At 33.7% G+C, this 18,526-nt stretch overlaps 2 protein-coding genes and 1 long non-coding RNA gene across 3 annotated transcripts; all 3 read right to left on the bottom strand.

The window, feature by feature from the left end:
- Positions 1 to 3,121: 3,121 nt before the first annotated feature.
- Positions 3,122 to 4,289, bottom strand: LOC114712974 (uncharacterized). Its single transcript, XR_003737295.1, has 3 exons — positions 4,207 to 4,289; positions 3,785 to 3,949; positions 3,122 to 3,154 (listed from the first exon to the last, which is right to left on the bottom strand). It is a non-coding gene; the product is annotated as an uncharacterized LOC114712974 (long non-coding RNA).
- A 1,833-nt stretch (positions 4,290 to 6,122) lies between these two features.
- On the bottom strand, positions 6,123 to 6,506 carry LOC114712980 (uncharacterized). Its single transcript, XM_028897548.1, has one exon. The coding sequence runs from the start codon at positions 6,504 to 6,506 to the stop codon at positions 6,123 to 6,125; it is 384 nt and encodes a 127-aa protein (XP_028753381.1).
- Positions 6,507 to 13,170: 6,664 nt separating this feature from the next.
- On the bottom strand, positions 13,171 to 18,269 carry LOC114712979 (ankyrin repeat-containing protein ITN1-like). The gene is made up of 5 exons (XM_028897547.1): positions 18,221 to 18,269; positions 17,797 to 17,907; positions 16,537 to 16,626; positions 13,942 to 14,297; positions 13,171 to 13,809 (listed from the first exon to the last, which is right to left on the bottom strand). The coding sequence occupies exons 1-5, from the start codon at positions 18,267 to 18,269 to the stop codon at positions 13,171 to 13,173; spliced, it is 1,245 nt and encodes a 414-aa protein (XP_028753380.1).
- Positions 18,270 to 18,526: the final 257 nt, after the last annotated feature.

Genomic DNA, 18,526 nt, shown 5'->3' with positions numbered 1-18,526 from the left:
TTAGAAGGACAAAATGGTACAGCAATTATACAATATACGTGCTGCCTTCTCCTCAAGACATCTGAATCATTTCTCCATTCAACAGCTGGTCATCCACGCGTCTGATTCACTCCTCCATGTATCAGCTGATCACCACCGTTACGCTTCATTCATTCGGTGTCTAACAGAGGGGAAAAAAAAGAGAGAAGGAGAACGAGAGAGAGAGCACGAGAGAGAGACTGACCGAGAGAGAGAAGTTGGCGACGGAGGTGGTGATCGGAGGAGCTACACTTGCATGCAAACCGGTTAAACTGTCAAGGTGAGCTTCATATGTCCATCACTATCTTTATTTTCTGGTTTCGGTCATATTTCCGGTGATGTCGAAGAGAGAGAGAGATATACGTTTTAGTGAGAGAAACTCCCAATGAAGGCTGGACCTTGATGATGATGAAAGAGTAATGCTTGTTGATGATAATGGAGTATGATTTTTAGCTTGCATGTCCATTATATGTCGCTTATTGTTGCTGTAAGTGAAGGGTGGTTCTGTTTTGTGATAGCCGAAACAGAGATTTATATATTCATAGCTGTGGCTTCGTTATTCCTGGGTAACCAGATAATAAACCTCAGTTCTTGGGTTATAGAAACGTTAATACGATGCTGTTAGGAGTGGAGCTGCTGGGTTGACCGACGAAACTGGGTTTAATAGTTCAGGGGTTGGCGTCGGGTTCTGTGGAATTGAAGTGATGAATATATATATGTATATATTTTCTGGTTGCATGTCGGTTTGTGGCCTTCGAAACAGGGGTTGAATGATTTCTAATAATGGCGTCTTATTTTGGGTATGGAACGATGAAAGAAGGTGATTATATATATGTTTGATTGCACGAGTGTGACGGTGGGGGTGAAATTTTAGAATCTAAGATAGTGTAAATGTATATATTTACACGCTGATGCCATAGAAGTGTGGGGTTAATAGGCTCTGTTTCTATAAAAGGGAAAGAAGTGAAGGCAAATCAATATATACAGGTATAAATATTATTAGTGATGTCCGAAGGGTGTTAGGAAGTAGGAATAGGCGATATGATGGGTATATATATAATAACATGACACCATCTTAGTAATATATAAATAAGATTGATGGTGAAATCGCAAGTTTTGAGGAACCTAGGAATGGCTACAAGGTTACCGGGCATATGTTTGAAGTGCCATAAGTTGTAGCCTAGAGCTGGAAAATTCTTCACGTCAACAAAAGTTGTTGGACAATTAACTTTGATAAATGAATCGGGTCTGAATGCATTAGGGGATGATTTTGAGTTTGAGGATAAAAATTTATTGAGATTCAAGTGTGAGTTTGAGAGATGGAGTTTAATGGAATTCACTAGGAGGAGAACCATGTATGATTTGTTCTTAAGGTTTTGAATGATAATGATAAGTGATGATTATGTAAGTTAATTTGTTATATGATCGAATGGTGAATAGAAATGGTTGAAGCTTGGGGGCTTTTGAATTTTTAAGAGGAAAATTGATTAGAACTCTAAAATGTGAAACTTTGAACCAAGGGATATTTTGTTACAAAGTATTGATCTACCTTACTAATATGATAGGTTTTTATATCTGCTCAAGCCCACCAAGAAATAGAAAGAAAGGAGAATGGTAAGGTTTGATTTGGAGGGATGCGGACCAAGTAGTAGTTTTTTCCTACCTTACACTTGTGTATGATTGCTGCATGTCTGTTTGTGTCATATTGCTTTTCTAAAGCATGAGAACATGTAATCCTTAATTCCTTGCATGGATTATTTAGCCGTGATCACGTGTAGCTGATAGACATGGGGCAGTGATTGCCAATTATTTGCGCATTATTTATTCAGCTTGTCTAATAGACATGGGGCAGTGATTGCCAATTATTTGCGCATTATTTATTCAGCTTGTCTATCTGTCATTGCGCATAAATGCTTAATTGCATTAGCTTGCAAGGTTATGTTCCACTTTGGCTTGTTTTGCATGCTTTATGTAATCTGCACATTTGTTTGATGGAAATTACTACTACGGGGATTCATTCATTCGAATCTCACCCTCCAATTTATGATGAACAGTGAAAGCTAGTAGCTCGAAGGATAAGGAGGTTGTTTGAGAAGAAGGTGAGCTGGTTGAAGAGCAGAGATACCTGTTATAATTCTGTAAATTGTATAGCAAAATATATGGGCAAGTAACTTTACTTGCTCTATGGAAATATTATTTTGTATCCTCTAGAAGAAGGAAGTGAGCATTGCCAGGTGCAAGTATATGCTGTCAACCAAGAGCGTTGCTTTATTTTTAATATAATATTATAAGATTATATAGTATGAAATTATTTTAGGTGACAATAGATTAAGTTGAAAGCAGGGTTGATATTGGATCACTCATCAGTTATTTGAAGGTTTGAAATATTTGATCAACGGATTCCAATGTTAAAGGAAAAAAAAATTCCCTGTCTTTTCCCAGGACGGAAACCTGGCGTTAGTGATTCACAAACGTTAAAATGATCCTATTAGTATATATAAAAGTAAGGTGTTGCACCATGTAGAATATCTGGGGTCAACTTTAAGCTGAGTCAGGAAAGTAACAGTTAAACATAACATTTCTGTTAGCCTGGGATATGGACGCACCATTTTAATTAGTTTAGGAGACTGAATGCACCCAAAATTACTTTAGGCCACTGGACGCACCTGGGTAAATAATTTGGGATGCTGGGCGCACCTTAACCCTTTATTAATCGATAAGAATTTTTTGATTGGTGACCTCATTAATAAAAAAAGTAGAACAAATATATAGATACGCACATTGAACCAATTGAGTGCTCTTGACATAATGAATTTTTCCCCAGGATTTAGCCAATCAGCCTCCACTCCAAGCCTTGCTGCCAAGGGCAATGCAGTATTTTCCTCTTTATCTACTTGCCAAAACAGACTTTCACTTAGCCTTCTTTATTTGTACAAAAACCAGAATACATTCGTTTGCCTATATTCAACTGCCAGCATAACTACATTTTTTCCGTTAATATTCACATCCTTGATACATGATGGAAAGGACTTCAAAATCCTCTTCACCATTTTCACCACACCATTCTTCACAGCAATCATTAAGGGTGTCTCAATTGTTGTTGTACGAGATGGTGGCATCGCCATTGACTCCCTCTCTATCCACCAACGCCATGCATTGTCCAAATCACAACATTAATTAGTTTATAATTGCATGATTTTTTTTAACAAAGAAAATACAGCCGTAATAGTTACCATAACATATATACACACTTATGCATACGACTATCGTTGAAAGAGTGTGTGCGCGTGCATATGTGTGTGTGTATTAGGAACAACGAACACACACACACATATTATTATTATTATTATTATTATTATTATTATTATTATTATTATTATTATTATTAAGAAGGATGAGAAAGGAATGGCTGGAAGAGTAACAGCTGAAAGTATTGAATCTTGAACCCATAGCATCACAACATGTTCATAAATAAACATCCTAGAAAATTGAATGCGGGATTGATCTAATCTTGTATATGAGTATTCGTCAAAATTCAAAGGAACTAGAGAACATCCCTAGATGTAATTTACGATTTTATCTTTTGGTGATAAAAAAAAAAAAAAAAAGGGGTTCACCAGTGTGTCATAAATTTGTCGGGAGACATTTTGTGAGCATTGCAGGTGAAGAATGATTTATGATTCAATAATATCAAGTTCTATATATGAAAAGTATAATAAGAATGCTTTATAAACTAACATCTTCCAGTTTTCATGAAGTTTCATACCATAACTCTGTTCTGGTTGCTGGAGAATTGAAAGCTGCTCAGAGGTGGTTCTTGATATTATTTGAGACATATCTTCCTCAGAAGCATGTTGAAGAAGTTCGTTCATTATTTGAAGCGACCATTTGTGCTTCTTCTTCATTTTCCGTATCCGATGCAGCCACCTCTCTATGAATATATCCATGACCCGTACGTAAGTCAGTAGGGATAAAATGTTTTGGAAAAAATTAATTACTCAAAAGTAATTTATATTTATATAAGAAAAATAATATATATATATATATATATATATGTTCAAAATGACTTCTATTCAACTCTAGATCGAATTAAAACCAAACATGAAAAGAGGGAAAGAAAAGTGTCCATTGATGGATCTCATAAGCATACATGTATGCTCTTTTATGTATTTTGACGTGGCGTATTACCTGCTAATAAAAATAAATCCTCGGAGATCATTAGGGGGCATAGCGGAAACAAAATCAAAAGCACAAGCAGACACAAAAGTGTATCCCCAGTCATCACGGCCAAAGAGCAGTCTTCATTGCCGTCATCATCATCAAGATGATCTGCAAATATGAGAAAGAAAAATGCATGAATAAACCATATACCATTTGATTCCCAAACAATAATTATTGATAATCATATCGCCCTTTAAATTTTTTCAATGTAAATTTTTTGTTGAAAAAGAAATATTCAGATGTTGGGAAAGCCAATGACAAAGTGACTGCACTATTCAATTTTGTCATGTATATGGGTCACCGTCAGACCTGGCCTTTCTCGCAGTTTTCGGTAGTTTGGTTTATACTGTGTGTGTAATATTAATGGGATACAAAAGGCTTTGGGGGTACCCATCTTTTTCAACCATGCTCGTAAATCATACTTACTTTCAGCAGAATCATACAACGCATTGCACAGAACCCCGGTTCCGAATTGACGGCGTTCCAATCCTTCCCTCGTCATGGCACGCTTATTCTTCTTAACTCTTAAAAACCCTTCCAAGTTCCAAATAAACAAGCTAAGCCACACGCATATTATTATTTTTATAATGTACAACACAATGAATATAAAAAGCATGATGACCATTTTTTCAACAAAAAAAAAAAAATACACACACCCATATTTGCACTCTTGAGAAGAGTGTGTTTTTGTTGTTGAAAAGAGACCATATACAACATTCGAGAACTCTCAACCATATTCCGCATTATAAAATGGAGATATGTATCATTTTCAAACTTTCTCTTAATAAATTTACAGAAACATATCCAATGCATCAGTACTTTGATTTTTGAAAAATATAGGATATGATTCTTTTCGGACACACACACACACATATAAATATATGAGAGCACCAAAAAATTATAATTGCAATGGAAGAATGACAACTGAGGAACTTAATGAAGAACAATAATGCTTGTAATAAATCATGCTTACATCTAACAACGTTGTTGACAAATGCGCGCAAGAGGTCCCTGACGCACAGTTTGCGTTCACGTTTCTCCAATTCTTCCATTGTCGTGGCTTGCTTCTTCTTCTTAACTTTCAAAACCCCTTCCCAAACCTAAAAGCCAAATGATATAGTCCCTCCAGTCTTTAATATGAGATACATTCTAGAAATTTTTTTACTTGATCCTTGATAGAGCGAAGTTTGTAAAATTAAGTCAACATTTATGAGCTATTTCCATAAAATTTTGTATATCTAAGCTAATTTGTTTATTTGTATGGCAGTATTTGTACTCTTGACAGGTCTATTGTCAGTATCAACGATATTCAACATTATAAAATGGTTTTCAATCGTTGTTATAGGAAGCTTGCATCGCAACAGATGAAATTCAAGGATGAAATTACAGACACATATATATGTATACACGTTGCATTCCCTTAATGGACAGCATAGAACTTACGATAAATTGGACGAACAAAGATCGATCGTTCAAGGAGGGCAGTACTTTTGAAAGCTGAACGCTCTGCTGCTAGAAGATGAAGGGGAGACAACCCTTCCTTATTACGCCCCATCATCTCTTTCAGATGATCTTTATAAAGGTGAACAATTTCAATTGCCACATCTGCACTTAGCAATACTTAGCCATAAGTACGTTAACAATATGAGAAATGGTGAATGTTAGTTTAGATTTACCAGTATGCTCTTCTGCAATTGCCCAGTGAAGAATTGTATCGTTGTTGTCCCTTATGCAGTGAGCAATGTTAGTTGAAGAAACACCACTGCTTCTCATATACTGATAATGAAGCCAAAGAAATGCTTCTTTCTTGCCATTTAGAGCTGCTAGAAAAAGGGGTGTCTCTCCGGCAACATTACGGCGAGCAATTAAGGAGGGTTCCACATCTACTCCACCATTTTCTTACACATTTTAATATTTCCCACTGTTGCTGCTAAATGCAGAGGAGTGTTGTTTCTATCATTCTTAGCCCCAAGAATGATGTTCATGTTCTGACTCCCCTCGCCGTCTCCATCCACCGTAAGCGCCACATTATTCTGGGCACGAACTTGCTCTTCAAGAACTAGCAAGTCCACCATTTTTGCCACCACCTGCTCTTCCTCATCAGAGACGGCCATGTGTAACACAGTGTCTCCCATCACTGTTATCTTGGCCGTTCGAAGTGCCCTTTCTTGCTTGTACGTTTCAAATACTTCTGGCCACTTGCCTCTTCTAATATCCCTTCGTAGTTTCTCCAATTTTTCTTCCACAGAACGTACTGACGAACTCATTGTCTCTTGCAAACTATATTCAAATGCTGTAATTAAACTTTATGCGTGTGTGTATATATATAGGCTACATAAAAAGTTGGGGCGTACCAAACAAGACTACCACGTATAGAAAACATACACATGACATAATCAGAAAGAAGTTAAATATAAACACGAAATATAACTCAAGTCTGATCAATTTCATTTTTATATGATCCACTGATGGTAAACTATATCTTAAGCCAACTCTCTTTTCCTCGTTGTAAGAATGTTTATCCAAACAATGACTCGAAAATCTAAATTAGAAACTAGAAATGTAAAATTAAGGTATATTTTTAATCTCGCCGCACTTGTCTATTTCATATATTTCTGAAATTGAGTATTACAATTAAACCCTTCGCAAATTAAATTTAAATGATGTCGATGAGAACCATAGGTCATAGTTATGCAAGACCAGACCAAACAAGAACCTCCGAAAAGAAAATGTAATTACCATGACACCTAAAAGAAGGAAAAAACTTAAAGAAAGAGAAGATGAATGAGGGGGGAGAAAATGTAACTAACAACAACCAAGAAGACGAAGTCAATGATGTCAAGAAGCAGAGGCTTACTAAATTAAAGAAATAGGAGAATGAGATTGTAACTTCACCCGGACCAAATCCTGAAGAAGCAAAGATGAGCGTGGAGAGCCAAACAAAGAGGCATTATATGGTAACCAAGTAGACCATACGTCCTCCTAAATCTTTCTTCCCGGACGAAAATTCAAGGAAATTTCAACTTCAACAACCCGTCAGCAAAAACGTGTTTGAAGAACGAGCAAAAGCGAAAGACAGACTTGCTTAGCGTGAGGAATGGGCGCTTTTGAAGAAAGGAGGTATAACGAGGCAAGAAACTGCAGATTTGGGATTAAAATAAAGAAAAGAAACAATAATAATGGCAACATATGGTTGTCTTCTTCCTCGCGCTTTCTCTTGTCTTTTCTTCTTCCACTTGTTCTCCCCCCCCCCCTCTCTTTTTAACTTTGCTGCTTCCTCTTCTTGGCCTTCAATTTTCTTTGGTCGTCTTCGTTGTTTTCTCTTCTTTTTTTGTTGTTTTTTTTCTTAAAGACTGGTTCATTCTAATTCGCTAAGCCACCGTTTCCAGTATGGTTCAAGCTTAGTCATAAAAGTAATTCTCTGGTGGTTTCCAGTTCAGCTGGTTTGGATATTGTTAATATTATTTTATTTGAATAATCTCTATAAAGATGATTCTTCTAAAACATATGCATTTTACATATGTTTGGTTCTCTACACTTTCGTCAAGTTTCACTTTTATCCCTCAAGTTTAAAAAGTGTATTTTAAATTTCTTAATCTTAACACTGTTAGTCTTATTTAACAAAAACGTTTACTCAGCAAATATAAATGGCGACTCTACCTTCAAAAAGAAGGAAGCATTTCATGTATTGATGGTGAAAAGATACATTAGTATATATGGTGGTTGTTGGGAATGTGCCATTGATACTTGATAACGCGAGGAATGTTGACATAATTCTATTTTTAAATTCATCAGCATAAAAAAATGTTCAATAATTGAGAGTGAAGTCATGCCCGATTATTATATATTGGACAGAAATGTTGATGATAGTATTGAAATTGAAATTGGGCAGCGCACGTATATTCGGGAATTTAAAAAAAAAAAAGAAAAGAAGTTTATGAATTTAGGCAGGTTTATGTCGCTTATCTTGTTACACCCGCACATTTGTTTAATCAAGTCAGGTTCAAATATTCGTTGAACTTAATTGGAGATACTTCTTTTAAAAACACTTTTTGTGTTCATAAAAACTCAAATTTGAGACGTTGTATTTGAACAATCAAAACTTACTACTACAAAATTTGACTTTCTTAATGCTTGATATTTGTTTTCTGTTTGAGCAGAGAAGCAGCAACCGACAAGCGCTTGGATCGGCTACTTAACAAGTAGTCCGGTGCTCGAGTAGTGGATACGCAGCCGTGATAATTATTCGGTGGTAATGAGACTCCGCACATTGTGGGCCTACGATCCAGCCAACCGGACTAGTCTTAGGGTGTGTTTGGATGAAACCAAATCGTGGTTTGGAGAATAGATTCTGGGGAGAATAGATTCTGTGAAGAATAGATTTTGTAAAAAAGTGATTCTGAGAAGTGAGAGTGTTTGGATAGTTGTTATCAGAAGCACTTTTTATATATATAAATTACTAAAAAAAAGACATAAGTTAATATGATAATTACAGAAAAAATAGATTTTATGATATATTTTAATTTGAAGGAATAAAATTGTTAATAATATATTTTCTACCAACATAATTAATAATACATAAGATAATATAATTAATAATTAATTAATATGTATATATATTTATAAAATATAAGATTAAATATGTTTATAAAAAAATATAACAAGATACATATCATATAGGCTCTCATACTCTCCCTTTTTTCTCCAAAAGCAAAAAAATTTTGCTTTTTCCAAAATCATGGTTTTGACCCAAAACCATGGTTTTGGTTTTTGGAGGGGTGTTTGGGTGATTTATTCCCCAAACCATGGTTTGGGGTGTCACCCAAACACACCCTTAGTGTCGGATACCAATGAAGAAATCCAAAAAACAGAAAAATATCAAGTAACCGAAGCGGAGTTGATATTTATTTGAAGGTTATATCTTAACCACCAAATAAGTGTTATTCAAAAAAGTCATCAAACATTTTTTTTTTGAATTTTGAGAAATTTATAATTAGTTGACAGTTCCTAAAAAACAATTATCAAATAATTAAAGCCAAGATTTGGCTTTTTTGGAAAAAAATTGTCAGACAAATTTATGTTTATTTGTTTTCTTTTTCAAATCAATGTGTCTCATCTAAATTCCCATTATGAGCCCCTGTAATAACTTATGTTTTCACTTTTCTCAGATGCTTGATCTTTCTCCTCCACAATTTTCTTTTCCTTTCATCATTATTTACTTAATAGTCAATATAATGGTCGATGGTATTTTATTAGTTTACATGCAAATGGTGCATTAAATATAGGTAATTAAAAATTGAACATTAATTTGGTATCTATGGTCTTGTCCAATTATAAAATCAGTAGATAGACTTTAATTTTTTAATGGGTTGGCCAAAAAAAAAATTAGCGGACACCGTGTAAGATGTTAACCCTCCTTTCTATAATTTTAAGCTGAATATGGACATATTACTTGTCGGCTCTTTGGACATTCGTCAGCGGGAACACAAAGTTGACTTTGTCGTAGAAATTTGGTTATTTCTAAGCATTTATAAATTATAATTACATGTGAAAATTTGGCTTAAAAAAAAGAAATACATGTGAAAATAATTAACAGATCCAAAAAAAGGGATAAATAATATGTGAAAGTCTTTTTAACGAATTTAATGTTTATGGTAAGAGTTAAGTAATCTAGCTCTTTTATTTTTCAAATGCGCTGTAACTTCGCATCGCGAATTGTTAGATATTGTTTTAGTTTTATATAAATTTATGATATATTTTTTAAATAATTTTTTTGGCCAATTATCCTTGGAGTGCTCTACACCAACAAAATGCATTCTGATTTGATAAAGTTAAAATAAATAGAGTACTAATTAAAATTCCAAAAAAAAAATAATTTTTGAATTTTTGAATTTTAAATTAAGAATTACGATAAAAATATGTCGTGATTTGTTTTTTGAGGATAATTATTTTCTTTACAAGTACAGTAACCAGTAGTGATTTGGAATTTTAAAATTCAACAGATTTTGTTAAAATTTATTTTTAACTTTCTTGGTGAAGAATATAGTCGAAAAAACAGGCCGAACTTGTCGGGCTGGCCCATTTAAGCGCAAAAATTATAAGGGCTAAACTTGAAGTGTTGCCCATCAAATGAGAAATAGACCTTGCAGGGCCAGCCTTATAGGGCCAAGGGCTTAAACAGACCGGCCCTGCAGGGCTGAGGGCCGGCCGGTTTAGGCTCTATTATTTTTTTTAATTTTCTGTGTAATTATAATATTATTAATTTTTTATATTGTTAATAATATTACAAATATTTACTTATTATTATAATTTTAAAATTAAATTTCACGAAATGGTTTGATTTATTTAGTTTTAGAGAATAATTTGTCCAATTAAATTTTTAAAAAATAGGTTAATTTGGATTTTAATAATGATTTGATTTATATTATATGTGTTGATATTTTTTTTTTTTGAGTAAAGTTGATATTTTTAAATTATATACATTTGATAAGAGAGTATTTTTATACTTATATAACTTGTGATTCTATAATTTGAATTAAAAATTTATAAATTTCGACAATAATGTTTCTCAAACTAAAGTAAAATAATAGCTAGATTGCAAACTTTAAAATTGAAATTCTTATAAAGAAAAAAAAACTTGATATTTTTGTTATGAAAGAAAAGCATACTTATTAAGAAGAGTAATTGATTATAGTGATAATGAAGTTTCAAAAGATTAATAATAGTGTTTGTTTATTGTACATTTACACTATAGATGACACTTTTGGATGTTATCTTATTAATAAATGTTTTAGATTTTCTTGGATGTTTATGGATATTTATATATGATAATATTTTATATTTGTAACTTAATTTTATTCATATTTATGTCTTTTATTAATAATTTTATTAGTTTATTTTCTTTTTTTGGATAAAAAAATATTAGAAATGTAAAAAATAACATTTTTTCTTCAACGAGCTGAAAGCTCGCGAGCCAACCCTGAACTCATTAGCTTAAGGATCGGATCTAATAAATTGAGATATTTTTGAAATTTTAGCCCTGTAGGATCGGGCCTTATTCCCATCTCTAGACTTAAGAATATCCTCCTATCGAAAAAATTCAACTCGGATTTTCACACACTTTTTCATGAAATCATTGACAACAGCATGCTTCTAGTTGTTTCTTGCTCATCATTTCACTCTCACCGCAGTCAAGAACGCTAGAAAATAGCGTCCTTTTAAACGGAAAAATGGCCCAAAGCCGCCGGGAACGGTGGCCGAAAATTGCAGTGATGGCAACATGGGAGTCTGTTAGCGGTACTGAGACGGGCCGGGTAGGTTAACCCGTCCGACTAAAGAAGAAGGGCGAAACGACATCGTTTTGTTGTGCCCAAAAATGAGTGCCATCCAAATGCCCATGAAACGAACTGTTTCAGTTAAAAGGCGAGTGGGCCAGACGGGCATCATGGGCCTCTGCAACTTTATTCAATTTTATCTAATTTTACTCAGTTTTCAGTTTGGGCTGCGAAAATTTGGATTTTTCGTTTATTTACTTGTTTTATTTCTGCCTTCCAATTGGACCTAAATCTTTGGGCTTGTGAAAATTCAAATTGTTTCCTGTTTTTGTTTCCCGCGAACTGGACCACGTTCATTTGAGCTTCCAGATCAAATTAATTTATTAAATTCTGGTTTCGTTAACATTGGGCTCTACCAATTTCTTTGCTGATTTTTTTTTCATTTTAATGTTCCAGATTGGGCCCATCTTGGTTTAATTTCAGAAAATGTTTTTGCCACCGAAATTATTTTAATTGCTGGAAATTGGAACTTGGTCCCCTGCTTTTCTGGGATTTTCATGTTTTTCCCAGAACCGCCCTTTCAGTTTCTGGAGTTTTTGTATTAAAGAAAGGGGGGCACAGTGAAGTGGACATTGCCCTTTTGGACCTTTGTTTAGTTTGTTCAGTTCATTCCTTGAGAAATTTTATTTGGGCTCATATTTGGTTATTTGCAGCTGAGAGCCATATTGCTTTAATTTACAGTATTTTGTTATGCTAAATAAATAGCAACTGTTTAACACAGTCTATTTTATGTGCCATTTAAATTGTTTAAGTATAACAGAAATCAATTTGGCTGTTTTAACATATTGGAAAATTTCGCAAAATCCTTTTGCCCATTATTTAATTGTTTAAATATTTTGTTTGAGGCAATTATATATTTGTTTGAATTTTTCAAAATTATATTTGAGTTAGAATATGCTGAATTTGATTTTTAAACAATTTTGGGTGCATAAAATAGTGGAAGAATTTAATTTTAGTTATTTAGTCACTTATGTTGATTAAATTAATTGGTTAAGTTCTCTATTATGTTGTGCATATATGAAATTTAAACACATATAGTTGACAATTGTGATTAGCGTGGAGAGTTGATGAGGAGTAGTCACAGTATTTCTTCTATAGTGCATGCATAAATAATCACATATTGATTTTAAAATATCAACTATAATCAATGAGCAATCATAATTTGATCACATAGATGATTTAGTTAATCCAATTAATTAGTCGAAACTCTCATTGTACTGTGTGTATATGGAATTTAATTATACCTATATGATATTGGTGATTAGCATACATATTTTGTTTAAGAAGTAGACATGGCATCCTTATACACATGTTCTATGTATAGACAATCACATGTGGATTTAAAATATCAATTTTGTTTAAATGTATAATTAATATTTATAATGATTTGATATCTTTGTGATGCGCATGTAGAGTTGAGGAGTAGCCATGAATGGTGAAGTTACATAAGCGAGGTTGAAACAGAATAATAATTATAAAACTCAAACAACAGTATGATGGAGCAAGGGTCTGCTTACACATATTATTCCAAACGGAAAAGAAATAAAAACATGAAATCACACACAAAAGTGATGAAGGAATAATACAAGAAATGCACTTAATTTCGGTACTCAATGGGAGAAGTGGCCTTGAGTCTTGGGAGAGGAACCGCGCGAGTGCTAGACATTAATGGGGGACCAATGAATGTGGGGATCTGGCTAACAACCAAAATGATGATCAGCAATGACGTCACAAAATAAAGTTCAAGAGCATGGGACAACTTTTGACTGTCATCATCCAGCGTGAAGAAATAGCCACCACAGAAAGAGATCCATAAAGAAACAATGGAGGCAAACATGGAGCACATGCCAAAGTAAAGTTTGATAGGAACATGTTTCCAAGAGTGCACAGATTGGGAAGGAGAAGCAACTACGGTTGACAAGAAGCAAATGGTAGACACCAGGGAGAAGGACAGGGCCGTAACTGAGAAGGCTGAAAAATATTTAAATGCTGGTGGCTTGTTTCTAAGGATTGCATGGCCAGTGCTATCATAACCGCCTGGCACAGTGTCACGAGCGGCAAAGGCCACAGACATAACTAGGGTCGACACCACAGAACATGCTTGTGAGGTTTTAGCCACCCACTCTCCCTCGGTTTTCATAAGCTCCTTATGACTCTCTTTGAAAATGTCATTCGGTGTCTTCATTTCCCTATTGTATCTTTCCAGCAAACCATGGGGTACTGAATGCTTCATATACTGCATCACCATATATAGATCCACCTACTTTAAATAATGACATGCTTTAATTTATTCATTAATAATTAAGAATTTCTTGATAAAAATTTCAATTCCCATGTGGACTGTAGTACAAATTACATGGATACATACCTCAAACCATTTGATTTCCGTTGACATGGAGAGTGCCTCCCCAGGATTGAGCCAATCAGGGTCCACTCCAAGCCTCGCTGCCAAATGCAATACATTGTTTCCGTCTTTATCTACTTGCCAAAACAAATTCTCATTTGGCCATTTCTGTTCACGTAAAAAGCTGTATACGTTTGTTTGCCTGTATTCTATCGCCAGTAGAACTATATTTTTTCCGTCATCATTCATATCTTCAATCCTCAGGGGAAATAATTTCAGAATTTCCTTCACCATTTCTTCCACACCATTCTTGGCAGCAATCATTAGGGGTGTCTCAATTGTTATTGTGCCAAACACTGGTGTTGCCATTGACATGGACCCTATCCACCAATGCCATTCATAGTCCCAATCACAAAATTAGTTTATGATTGCAGGCTATTTTTTGGTAGAAAAATATGCTCATATACCATGGCAAGAGTATATATTTAGGAAAAATGAGTATAAAAGAATTACAATGAGTGTGTGTGTGTGTGTGTGTGTGTGTGTGTGTGTGTGTGTGTGTGTATAGGTATATATTATGGATGAGAGTGGAATGAAAGGAAGAATATTAGCTGAGTTAGTGTTGAACCCGTAGCGTCACAGCACATTCGTAAATAAACATCCAAGATAACTGCATGCGAGATTGTTCTAACCTTATAAGGTTAGACCATTATTATTTACTCGATATTTTATCTTTAATTTGGTGATAGAAAATTCACAAATGCATCATAAATCAGTCGTAAAATTTTTTTTGTGACGGTCATTGTAGGTGAATAATGATTTATGATTCTTAAAATGCTAACTTCTGCACATGAAAAGGACATTCATAATGCTTTAACATGTTGGAATTTTCAAGAAATGTGTTTTTACCCTTATTCTCTTTTGTTTGCAGTGAAAGCTGTTGAGACGGGGTTCTTGATATTATTTGCGACATATCTTCCTCAGAAGCAAGTTGAAGAAGTTCATTCATTATTTGAAGCGACCATGTGTGCTTCTCCTTCATTTTTTGTATCCGATGCAGCCATATTCCTAGGAATATCAAGGACCGGTGGGTCAGCAGGGACAAAGTGTTCTAAAAAAAAAAAATATTTTTGAAAAAGCTATTTATAATTATATTATAATTAAAATGAAATATTTTCAATTGAGAGACTTTTTATTCCCAAAACGGTTTCTTTCCAGATTTAGATCTAACTTTCAACCAAACATGTCAAGAGACGGAGAGAAAAATATACTAGTACTTTGGTAGATCTCACATGTTAGATGAGACACCCACTATTCCTCTCTCCCTTTTTGTTTATACTCAAAGTTTATCTACAGAGAAGCGTTAAATGTTGTCTGTAGTCATATAAGGCATGGAAAAACAAGAAAAAGAGCCAAGTAATAAAAAAGAAAAGTGTAAATGACATAGCACTTAAAAATTTAATTAGCTAGTTGATATTAGAATATTAAATAAAAATCTGTGTGCGTATTCAACTAATTTGAGTGGGTTCACATTCGTAACTTATGGGGGCCATGTTACTATTATTACGATTCTTATGAAATTCAACATATGTACGCCGCATCAAAAAATTTTGAGTGGGAACATATATATGTATATATAGAGAGCGAGGGGTGTGCCAATGCTAGGAATATGCAGCAGATATATAGATAGATAAATATAGCGCGCAAGTTATTCAGAGATAGTCATTAATCAATACAATTTATGGAAACAGTTTCGGGTTCAATGCTCATCGTAATGATGAGACCGAAACCAGTTTCGGTGCTCATTATAGTAATGAGGACTGTCATGGTCATTATTGTTGCAATGAAATCTATATCATTCAGATATAGTTTTAATAGCCTAAATTTAAAATTTTTAACTAATAATTTTTAAATAAAAAAATTATTTTTAGGAACCATACATTTAAGAAATTATATTTATTTTGGAGTGTGTGCCTTTTAAAGGAAAAAGGTTTTTAAGAAAATAAGAAAAAATTAAATCTCGACCATCCATATTAAATTTGAATGGTTTAGATTTGATTAGCATTATGTGCTCATTACTGTGATAAGTACCAAAACTAGTTCTAATGATGAGTATCATTGTGGTTTGTATAGTTTAAATACAATTTTAATTGTTAGATTTAAAATTTTATTTAAATTAAAAATTATTTTTTGAAAAAGAAATTATTTTTATTTCATATTCTATGCACAATCAAATAATTTTTCTCAAGAATAAAAATAAAAAATAACGATTATTTAGGATCATCCAGATTAGATCTAGCTAGATGGTGCACAGTGGTCATATATAATGAGTTATAGATACTTATGCCTCCACTTGGCACCGAAACTTTAATATTAGATTTAGGATAGATGACACAATAAATTAATAAATATTAATTATATATAATTATATACTATATATAATATATATTAATATTAAAATTAAAAATTATACCTATATATATAATGTTAATATTAGGATCCAGAATTTTGGATAATTTGAATAAGAATTTCTATGATATTCCATTCCTGCAAATTACATCAGCGTGTCTCTCTGTATGGGTGCACGCGCCTATATATATACACACACGCATGACATACCTGCCACAAGTGAGGATGGTAAAATCAGGATCAGCCGGAGGAACAGCTGCCACGAATGTTTAAGGACGACCGAAATGTTTTCTTCATTTTCTGCAAATATTAATGAAGTCAGAAAATCTGTCAGTGTCTTAACTATATGAAAATCTGTCAGGGACAAAATTGTTGTTTTAAGAAATTTATTATTTAAAAAAGCAATTTATAAACATATATAATTAAAATAAAATATGTTCCTCTTGGAACTTTCATGAATCTTTTTACCGTCCTCCTCTTCTGTCTGCACGGAAATTATATGCTCCGGATCAGAGGCTCTTCTCGATATTATCTGAGGCGACCATATCTGCTGGAGCCATCTCCCTAGGACTATTCAGGACCCATATGTAGGTCAGCATAGACAAAATGTTTTAAGAAAATTCATTATTCAAAAGCAATTTATAATTATATATACTTAAAATAAGATACGTTCATTTTAGACTTTTTCCCGCAAATAATTAAAACCAAACGTGTAAAAAGAGAATGAAGAATGTGTTTTGATGGGTCTCACGTGTAAGGGGAGACCCACTTGTACTTCCCTCTTTCCGGTTTTATTTGTACTCCAGGTATATTTACAAGAAAAAATCTGTTCTAATTAATTGTTGTGTGTAGTCGAGTAATCGATTGGGAAGTAAGATTTAAAAAAAAAAAAAGTAAATCACACAAACATGCATGCATGTAAATGACATGGGGTACCTGTTTTAGAAAATAATAAAGGAGAATCATGCATAAGGATGAAATTCACAAACTTTTTCTTCCTAATGATTTGGCTTGAATTTTCACCGGAAATAGTAGTGTGCGTCCCATGTTCTTGTGCTCATATATACCACTCCAGATCTTATTATAAGTCACTTTAGTGTATTTAATGATTGTTTTTTAATGCTATCTTCATTTAATTCTCATTGGAAAGAAAGAGAAATGAGAGAGAAGCGGGAATGATTTGTAAATACAGAGAAGGAGGGGGAAAAATTTAATAAGGGTAAATTTGAAAAACTTTATGAATTTAATGCATTCTTTAGCACGTGAGAATGAGTTACAAGTGGCTTATAATAAGGACAGGAATAATACATGATTTTCATTTAATACATGTCTTATGATTTTCATTTAAAACTCTCTCCTCTGTCGGTGTAAGAGAATATTAATCCAATACAAAAGCCTCACGAGTACCCATCATTCAATTCTCCATATATATTGCACTTATGAATGACAAAGCTTGTAAATATTACTTACCTGTAACATACTCCTTCAATGTATCATAGATGACCTTCACACACGGTTGGCGATCACGCTCCAGTTCTTCCTTCGTCGTGGCCTGGTTCTTCTTCTTAGCTCCCACAATCCCTTCCAAGTACCAAACAAACAAGTCACACGTATTTTATTATTTAGATATATAAAGTATAATTCGCTGCATCGTCTTTATGATGAGACACATTCTAGAAATTTTGCTTGGCCCTTAATATAACAACAACAAATGATGGGCCTCATCCTTTTTAGCTGGTGTTAGCTATATAAATCACACGATGTCATTATATTGTATCAACAAACAGATTTTTTGTTAAATTATTAATCAAAAAGTCTCACTTAATAATTTTATTAAGCGTTCTCTTTGGCCTTCTTTTACCCTTTTAGGACTCCATCCTACTTGATAATTTACTCTCCTCACGAACACATTCAATGGTCTTCTTTATATGTGTCCGAACCATCTCAACAAGGACTGTGCTTTTATATCACATACACATTACATTCCCTTCACAGACAAGAGAACTTACAATAAATTGGACGAACAAGGTTTGATCGTTCCAGGAGGGCAGTACTTTTGAAAGCTGAACGTTGTGCTGCTAGGAGATGAAGTGGAGACAACCCTTCCTTGTTGCGCTTCGTCATCTCTTTCAGATGATCTTTATAAAGGTGAATTATTTCAATTGCCAAATCTGTAAATTAAAATCAAAGCAAACCAAAT

This window comes from Neltuma alba, unplaced genomic scaffold (assembly GCF_004799145.2).
Source record: "Neltuma alba isolate B1F8T4 unplaced genomic scaffold, ASM479914v2 tig00011406_pilon, whole genome shotgun sequence".
NCBI classification, from domain to species: Eukaryota; Viridiplantae; Streptophyta; class Magnoliopsida; order Fabales; family Fabaceae; genus Neltuma; species Neltuma alba.
This window is presented reverse-complemented; position numbering and strand designations above follow the sequence as displayed.

What these genes read in the sequence shown, in the direction of transcription:
- LOC114712980 (XM_028897548.1), bottom strand. Translation starts at nt 6,506, where the DNA reads ATGAGTTCGTCAGTACGTTCTGTGGAAGAAAAATTGGAGAAACTACGA.
- LOC114712979 (XM_028897547.1), bottom strand. Translation starts at nt 18,269, where the DNA reads ATGGTTCGGACACATATAAAGAAGACCATTGAATGTGTTCGTGAGGAG. An exon ending in TGAATGTGTTCGTGAGGAGA is followed by an intron (nt 17,908 to 18,220) that starts GTAAATTATCAA and finishes GGTACTTGGAAG; the next exon opens with GGATTGTGGGAGCTAAGAAG. An exon ending in ATTGAAGGAGTATGTTACAG is followed by an intron (nt 16,627 to 17,796) that starts GTAAGTAATATT and finishes TAATATTTGCAG; the next exon opens with AAAATGAAGAAAACATTTCG.